This window comes from Callorhinchus milii, unplaced genomic scaffold (genome assembly GCF_018977255.1).
Source record: "Callorhinchus milii isolate IMCB2004 unplaced genomic scaffold, IMCB_Cmil_1.0 Scaffold545, whole genome shotgun sequence".
NCBI lineage: Eukaryota > Metazoa > Chordata > Chondrichthyes > Chimaeriformes > Callorhinchidae > Callorhinchus > Callorhinchus milii.
Window position 1 is genome coordinate 1 of NW_024705286.1, and position 9,724 is coordinate 9,724.

Sequence of the window (9,724 nt, forward strand, 5' to 3'; positions counted from 1 at the left end):
TGGGGGAAACCGGAGCACCTGGAAAAAACCCGTGGGGCAGCACTTTAAACCGTATAGGCAAAGATGGCGATTATCCCACTTTCTGTACTGCCTTCTCCTGGCCAGCCAGCCAGGAGAAGGCACCTGGATGCCCACGGGAAGGGGGTTTCACAACATTCACTGTGTGATCCACTCACCCTTGCTGCCTTCCACTGCTGGATCACAGGCTTGCAACACCACCGCCTGGCGAATAATAGTAATAATTAAAAGTTTTATAGCGAGCACAAGAACGACTCAGAGGCATGAGGAACCACAGCCGTGCAGGAAGGAAGCCACGTGGTGAGCCAGTACCAACAATTGTCCAAGCTCTGCGGTCCTCTATGGAGGCATTATGCGCTAATTAATGACGAGTGTTTATACCAGTGGGGGAAACCGGAGTACCCGGAGAAAACCCATGCGTGCGAGGGTGAAACACTCTATCCCTGTACAGGTGAAGATGGCGATTAGTCCACTTGCTCTACTGCCTTCTCCTGGCGAGTCAGGTTATGGCACCTCGACACCCACGGGAAGGGGATTTGCCAACATCATTGTGCGGTGATTCACCAGCCCTCGCTACCTTCCACAGTGCTGGATTAGAGACGTGCAGTACCAACACCAGGTGGATGATAACAATAATAATAACTTTCTACTTCTAACTTGATAACAATAGGCGAAAAATAACAACAGGCAAATGATAACGACAGGCGAATGAGAACAGTAATTATTATTTCCACTTAGAACTTGATAACAATAATTATTTCTACTTTTAACATAATAACAATTATTTCTATACTGATAACGTGATTACAACAATAATAACAATTTCTACTTTAACTTAATAACAGGCGAATGATAACAGGCAAATGATAAAAACAGGCTCCACAAATCTGGCTGTTGCCTAATGAAGCTAGTTGTAATTACTGGCGAAACGTCGTACTCAGATTGTAAATGTTGTGGCTTGACTCTCCAACACACCGTGAGTTGTACTAGTTACAAATTGGCATGTTCTGCGTACGTGACAACCCTTACTAGTTGGCTGTGTCGGGTGGTGGGTTTTAACGACACATTTATATATTTATGCGATCTAACCCAAAAAAGAAACCTCTTATTATTAGGTTTTTTCGGTAAAGTCACGTAGGTAAAACATTAAAATTAATAAAAGTAAAATAAATAAAAAATCACGACGTTTCGGAGGCAACACAAGCTTCCGTCTTCAGGTGGAACCGTCACAGCCACGACAGCTGTATCAAGTAAATGAGAAATTGCAGGAGCTACCACTCCGTTTATATAATGGTTGGAGAGGGGGGGGAAGGGCCAAGTACAGCACACTTTTTAAATTCTTTATATTAAGTTCGCTTGCTTGCTTTGCTTGCTTGCTTAGGACCGTGCAAATCTTTCGGTCGTTTTTTATTAAATCCTTTATATTAAGTTCGCTTGCTTGCGTGCTTGCTTGCTTGCTTAGGACCGTGCAAATCTTTCGGTTCGTTTTTAACCACTTCCCGTGATCCAATCGAGCTGACATTTTCCACACAGACTCGTTGTGCGCTGACAATTAATGTTCGGTGAAAAAAAATTCCCAAAATTTTACACTTTTAGGCAAAAAAATAATATTTTACATATATTCAAAAGAACTCATTCTTGGCTTTGGCTGAACGTCACAGTATAAGAGCCCAGAGCGTAACCCCTCCACAGGCCGTGGCGGAGTAGCGCAGTTGGTAGCGCCCTCGCTTCCCATGCCAAAGGTCGCGGGATCGATCCCCGCGTCCTCCACAGGCGAATATATTTTTAAATCCTTTATATTAAGTTCGCTGCCACACATATAAAGGATTTATAGTGAAAAACTTTGTTTTTACGGGTTATTATTATTAATATGGTAAGGTGAGGCTTAAGAGGGTGAGCCTTTGTTATGGAGAGGTACGGTTTGTGACTCAACCTGTGACAAGGAGACAACAACTAAACATGGTAAACCTGTAATAGTTGTCTGTCAAATAAGATTGGCCAAATAAGTGTAGTTAAATCTTTTTTGCATGGTTAATCACATCTTTCCAATGATTACTCAGTTTGTAACCATCATCACGGTTGAAATTATGTCTGTGTTTGTATATTTGTATGGCTTCGTGTACAAACCTTTGATGGTAGCCAGGAGGTTTGCAGAGAACCTTGGTCTCGGAAAAGACAATTTCATGAGAGCCCACCGAGTTGTAGCAATGATCGGCAACGGCCGAAGAATCAGTTCTGCCGTGTTTCAGATCTGACTTGTGCTCGTGGACACGATCAGAAACATGACGTTTCGTTTCTCCAATGTAGCAATCACCACAAATGCAACTCAATTTGTAAACTCCAGGATAATGTAAGTCAGGAACGACATCCTTCACAGATGGAATCAGATCACGGATTTTATGCACTTCACTGAATCGGACTTGGATCTTATGTTTGTTTAGAATTTTGGAGATCTTTTTGGTCACGCCTGCTATGTATGGTAACGTGATAGTTTTGGTCGGAGTTTCATGTGGCTGTTTCTGTGTGGTGGGAGAAACAGCTTGGCGGATAGTGCGGTCAGAGTATCCGTTCATCCTGAGGGCCCGATGTACATGTCTTAATTCACCGGCCAGGTGGTGTTGGTCAGAAATGCCATGGGCTCTGTGGTATAGCGTTTTGATGAGAGAATTCTTTTGAGATGGGTGGTGGTGGGAATCCGGTTTCAAGTAGGAATCTGTGTGGATGGCTTTCCTGTAGACAGAATGTCCCAAGGATCCGTCAGGCCTCCTCTCAAACAGAATATCCAAGAATGGTAGTTTACCGTCTTTCTCCACTTCCATGGTGAATCTGATGGATGGGTGTCTAGAATTGATGTGGTCCAAGAAGTGGTTCAATGCTGGGAGGCCATGTGGCCAGATGACGAAAGTGTCATCCACATACCTCTTCCACAGAGAAGGACGCTGGGTGGATGTATGGATGGCGTCTGATTCAAACTTTTCCATGAACATGTTGGCTATAACTGGTGACAAGGGGGAGCCCATAGGGGTACCCTCATTCTGTTTGTAGAAGGTGCCATTCCGGGTAAAATAGGTGTTGGTGAGGCAATGCCTAACCAGCGCAGGTACATCAGAATTCAATCCATGTTGGACTAAGTCCTCAATTATTGTTAGGGTGTCCGGTACTGGGACTTTGGTGAACAAAGATACTACATCAAAGCTGACGAGGATGTCATCAGGAGATAGTACCATGTCCTTAACCATAGAGACTAATTGGGTTGAGTTGAGTACTGCCGAAGAGGTCTTGCCTGTGAAGGGGAGCAGAGTATCTGATAGAAAACGGGCTAGTTTGTACGTAGGAGAGTTTATCGTCGACACGATGGGTCGTAGCGGGGTGCCTTCTTTATGGATTTTGGGAAGACCATAGAGTCTGGGAGGTCTAGCCGCCGATGGTTTTAGAGGGACGTTTGCTTGGATCGATTAGGGAAGTCGAACTCGTGATGATACTGTTGGTTTTTGTCGTTAGGCTTTTAGTGGGATCGTTTTTAATTTTGGAGTAACTCCCATCATTAAGGTCCAGGATTTTGTTGTTGTATGAATCTTTATCCATGATGACCGTGCCCTTGTCTGCCGAGAGGATGACTATATCATCTCTCTTTTTAGGTCCCGAGTTCAGAGCGTTCGTTTTTGCTGATGTTACTAGTGGGTTTCGTAGCATTCTTAAGAATAGTAGCTTTCAGCTCTTGCTACATCTGCATGGATGTGTCCTATGCCTCTGAGGGCTACATCAATCTGAGAAACAGTATCATCACGAGTTCGACTTCCCTAATCGAACCAAGCAAACGTCCCTCTCTAAAACCATCGGCGGCTAGACCTCCCAGACTCTATGGTCTTCCCAAAATCCATAAAGAAGGCACGCCGCTACGACCCATCGTGTCGATGATAAACTCTCCTACGTACAAACTAGCCCGTTTTCTATCAGATACTCTGCTCCCCTTCACAGGCAAGACCTCTTCGGCAGTACTCAACTCAACCCAATTAGTCTCTATGGTTAAGGACATGGTACTATCTCCTGATGACATCCTCGTCAGCTTTGATGTAGTATCTTTGTTCACCAAAGTCCCAGTACCGGACACCCTAACAATAATTGAGGACTTAGTCCAACATGGATTGAATTCTGATGTACCTGCGCTGGTTAGGCATTGCCTCACCAACACCTATTTTACCTGGAATGGCACCTTCTACAAACAGAATGAGGGTACCCCTATGGGCTCCCCCTTGTCACCAGTTATAGCCAACATGTTCATGGGAAAGTTTGAATCAGACGCCATCCAGACATCCACCCTGCGTCCTTCCCTGTGGAAGAGGTATGTGGATGACACTTTCGTCATCTGGCCACATGGCCTCCCAGCATTGAACCACTTCTTGGACCACATCAATTCTAGACACCCATCCATCAGATTCACCATGGAAGTGGAGAAAGACGGTAAACTACCATTCTTGGATATTCTGTTTGAGAGGAGGCCTGACGGATCCTTGGGACATTCTGTCTACAGGAAAGCCACCCACACAGATTCCTACTTGAAACCGGATTCGCCCCACCACCCATTTCCAAAAGAATTCTCTCATCAAAACGCTATACCACAGAGCCCATGGCATTTCTGACCAACACCACCTGGCCGGTGAATTAAGACATGTACATCGGGCCCTCAGGATGAACGGATACTCTGACCGCATTATCTGCCAAGCTGTTTCTCCCACCACACAGAAACAGCCACATGAAACTCCGACCAAAACTATCACGTTACCATACATAGCATGCGTGACCAAAAAGATCTCCAAAATTCTAAACAAACATAAGATCCAAGTCCGATTCAGTACAGTGCATAAAATCCGTGATCTGATTCCATCTGTGAAGGATGTCGTTCCTGACTTACAGTATCCTGGAGTCTACAAATTGAGTTGCATTTGTGGTGATTGCTACATTGGAGAAACGAAACGTCATGTTTCTGATCGTGTCCGCGAGCACAAGTCAGATCTGAAACACGGCAGAACTGATTCTTCGGCCGTTGCCGATCATTGCTACAACTCGGTGGGCTCTCATGAAATTGTCTTTTCCGAGACCAAGGTTCTCTGCAAACCTCCTGGCTACCATCAAAGGTTTGTACACGAAGCCATACAAATATACAAACACAGACATAATTTCAACCGTGATGATGGTTACAAACTGAGTAATCATTGGAAAGATGTGATTAACCATGCAAAAAAGATTTAACTACACTTATTTGGCCAATCTTATTTGACAGACAACTATTGCAGGTTACCATGTTTAGTTGTTGTCTCCTTGTCACAGGTTGATCACAAACCGTACCTCTCCATAACAAAGGCTCACCCTCTTAAGCCTCACCTTACCATATTAATAAAAAGTGTGCTGTACTTGGCCCCCCCCCCCTCTCCAACCATTATAAAAACGGAGTGGTAGCTCCTGCAATCTCTCATTTACTTGATACAGCTGTCGTGGCTGTGACGGTTCCACCTGAAGACGGAAGCTTGTGTTGCCTCCGAAACGTCGTGATTTTTATTTTATTTTACTTTTATTAATTTTAATGTTTTACCTACGTGACTTTACTGAAAAAACCTTAGAATATGCAGTCACGAAAGCTTCAAATCTAAAAAAAAAGAAACCTCTATTATGTATGATATTGGTCGCGAAAGTCTACGTGTTAAACAAACCCGAAGGAATCAGAGGAAAATCGACGTGACCACGAGAGAAGATGCAAACTCCAAATATACAGACATCAGGGTTGGGGTCAAACCTACGAATTCCAATATACCAGTTTAACACGTCGGCTTTCGCGAGGGGGTTTCCATCTCGCCACTGTGGCGCCTCATTATCTGACTCACCCAACCACTAAACTACAAAAGCCACCCACACACACACACTCACCCACTCACTCTGCCACCCACTCAACTGCTAACTCACTTGCTCATGCACACACACAGCCACTCAAGAACATACCTGTGCACCCACCTACACACCCACTCATTAACTCAACGACCCACCCACCAACCCACTCACTCACTCACTCTAGACTCCACTCACCCACCCACTCACCTATTCACTCCCCCACTCACACACCCACCCATCCACCCACCCACTCTCTAACTCAAACACTCACCCACCAACCCAACCACCCACTCAATCAATCACCCACCAACCACTCACCCACCCAATAAACGAAAACTGAACTATTTCTCGATTTAAAGCTTTCGTGACTGCAGGGATTCATCTTCTTGGTTCTTTCGGTAAAGTCACGTATTTTTATTATTTTATTACTTCCCTTCTACGTGACTTTACCGAAAGAACCAAGAAGATGAACTATTTCTCATTGTACCAGCTAAGGCCCACAGAGCTATATAGATCTTTTTCAAAAGCGACCTTGTTACAAATTACAGGTAAACAAAGTGGCTTATCACATATACATGCATTGCAGCCAAATCCTCTGAATGCAAGTTTATTCTCAATGCAGAGGTAAAACCCCGAGGACCCGGAGAAAAATCCACGTGACCACAGGGAGAAGATGCAAACTCGAAATATACAGGCGGAAGGTCGGGATCAATTCCATGACCTCCTGTATACTATGCAAGGTAGTTACCATCTCACCACCGTGGCACCCCATTCTCTGACTCACTCACTCAAACACCCACCCATTCACCTATTCACGCACACCACTTACTCAAATACCCCACCCTCTCACTCAATAACCCATCCACTCACTCATGAACCCACTGAAGCACTCACCCATACAAAAACCCACTCACCCACTCACTCACCGACTCACTCACCCATGAAATCGCACACCCATCTTCTCAACCACTCAGCCAGCCACCCACTCAATCTCGTACCCACTAACCCTCTCACTTCCTCACCAACCTACCAACCCACCAGGGACGTGCGGTCAGGGGAGGCAGTGCCTCACCTGTCATACTCCAATGACAATAGTTGTTACGAAAAGTAAAAAAAAAGAGAATAATAAAATAAATAAAAGATTTTTCCACTGATCTGTGTTATAAATGTCATTTCTGTAAGATTCCACTTTTATAGTTAAAATCGCCAAATTTGCGGAGCTCCGCTGCAAATACAGGAAGAGACGAGAGGTGAGGCAGCGACGAGCTCAGCCTCCCCTGATTACGCAACCCCTCAGTTACTGGATGGAGCGCGGGCAATAAGTGCGTGCCTGTTACTATCACAGTATGTCACCAATGTAATGTTTGTAGACCCCTTCATTTCATGTCCTCGCCTTCCATACTCCAGGTAACTTATTTCACGTATGTGTATAAAGATATTTAGGCTCGCTGGTCTCGTCATGAAACTGCAATGAAAAAGCACCAGGGGAGGTAGCCATCACATTTGCCTCACTGAGGGGGATGCATCTAACACGCCCCCCTCCGTGAGGCCACGTCCCCCTCAGTGTGTGAATCTGGCTCTGACACAAGCCAGTGCCTCCCCAGCCATTGACCTCACCACACGTCACTGCAACCCACCCACCCATCTACTCACTCAACCACCCACCCAGTCGATCATCCACCCACTAACACTCACCCACCCAACAACTCACTAACCCACCCAGCACTCACTCACCGAGCCAGTCAATCTCTAACCCACCAACTCACTTTTAAACTGACAATCTCAACTACAACTCACCCAGTCACTAACCCACTCACTCCCCACATAACCATCTACTCACATACTCACCCAGCCACTCACCTACTCACCCAGTCACATACACATCCACTCACCATGCCACCCACTCAATTTCTAACCCACCCACTCGCCCAACCACTCCCTCAGCAACTCACCCACTAACCACGTAATTATTCACCCACCCACCCATCACTCAACCACCCAATAATTCAACCACCAAAACATTCCACCACCCACTAACTCAACCACCCACTACCACCCACTAACTCAACCACCGAGCCACTCACCACTCACCCACCCACCCACGCACTCACCCGCCCACTCACCAACACACTAAACTAAATCTAAATTGTGGTTATTTTACCAGGTAAGGCCGACAGAGCTAAACATCTTTTTCAGAAATGACCTGGTTAAAAATTATAGGTCAACGAAGTGGCTTATGACATGTATTGCAGCCAAATCCTATAAATGTTTGTTGATTTTAAATGTGGAGGGAAATATACAGGTGTCAGGGTCGGGATCAAACCCACAACCTTCTGCATACCAGGCGAGGTAGTTAACATCTCGCCACCATGGCGCCCCACTGTCTGACTCTCCCACCCACTAACCCACACACTCACCCACTCATTCAATCACCCACTCACTCACTCAACTACTGAGCCATTCATACACTGACCCACTCACTAAGCCACCCACTCAATTTCTAACTCACACTCATGCACCCAACCACTCACTCACTCAGCGACTCACCTACGACGCATCAACCCATCCACTCACTCATCCACCCACGCACCCACCCACACACGCACGCACCCACTCATCCACACAATAAACTAATATTTAATTGTTTTTCATTTTACTGGGTAAGGCCCTGAGCTATAGATATTTGTCGGAAGCCACCTCAGCACAAATGACAGTTCAATTAAGTGGCTTTTCACGTAGAATGTTATTGCAACCAAATTATATAAATGCATGTTCAAATGTGGAGGGACAACCTGGAGAAAATTCTACACGACCACGGGGAGAACATAGAAACTCCAAATATCCAAGCGGAAGGGCTGGGATAAAATCCACAACCTCCTGTATACTGGGCGAGGTAGTTAACATCTCGGCACCATGGTGCCTCACTCTCCGACTCACCCACCCACTAACACACGAACTCACCTCCCATATTCACACACCCATCTACCCAAAAACTCAACCACCCACACATTCACGCAACAATGCACTCACCCACCCACTCACTTATTCACCCACCCACTAAACCATGCACCTGTCCACTCACCTATTTATCCACCCACTCACACACCCATTAAGCAACCCACCCACTTACCCTGCCACCCACTCAATCTCTAACCGACTCACTCACCCAGCCACGCAATCTCGAACCCACCAATTCACTAATCCTCTCACCAACTCACCAACCCACCTCTCACCCACTCATGCGCTGACCCACCCACTCACTCACCTCAACCATTCACAAACCCACCCACCCACTCATTCACCCAACCACCCACCACCCACTCAATCTCTAAACCCATTCACCCACCCACTCAGCCACCCACTAACTCACCCAACCACTCGTCTATTCACTCCCAAACAACACACCCACTCACGTCACCCATGGCTTACCCTATCACCCACAATCTCTAACACACTCACTCACCTACTTCCTCGATCACTGACCCACACTCACAGACCCACCCAGTTAATCACCCACTCTATATGTAGTCCTTACCTCTTCTGGTAATGTGAGATATTCTTTTACCAGGTAAGGCCCACTGATGGTTCAACAAAGTCGCTGTATACATTTATTGCACCCAATTCCTCTTATTACATGTTTCTACATGTGGAGTGAAATATACAGGCGTCAGGGTCGGGATCGAACCCACAACATTCTGTATAGTAGGCGAGGTAGTTACCATCTTGCCACCGTGGCGCTAAATTCTTTGACTCACCCACTCAACTACTAAAGACACCCACTAACCGACTCACAAACCCACTCACCCTGCCACGCACTCAATTT

At 45.9% G+C, this 9,724-nt stretch overlaps 2 protein-coding genes across 2 annotated transcripts; one reads left to right on the forward strand and one right to left on the reverse strand.

The window, feature by feature from the left end:
• Window positions 1-2,623: 2,623 nt before the first annotated feature.
• LOC121852182 lies at window positions 2,624-3,711 on the reverse strand (the record flags this gene model as incomplete). Its single annotated transcript, XM_042346275.1, has 2 exons — window positions 3,555-3,711; window positions 2,624-3,463 (listed from the first exon to the last, which is right to left on the reverse strand). Coding segments are annotated over exons 1-2 (997 nt in total), but the record flags the coding sequence as incomplete, so codon positions are not given.
• A 38-nt stretch (window positions 3,712-3,749) lies between these two features.
• Window positions 3,750-4,658, forward strand: LOC121852183. The gene has a single exon (XM_042346276.1). It carries the CDS (start codon window positions 3,750-3,752, stop codon window positions 4,656-4,658), a length of 909 nt encoding a protein of 302 aa, XP_042202210.1.
• The last annotated feature ends 5,066 nt before the right edge of the window (window positions 4,659-9,724 follow it).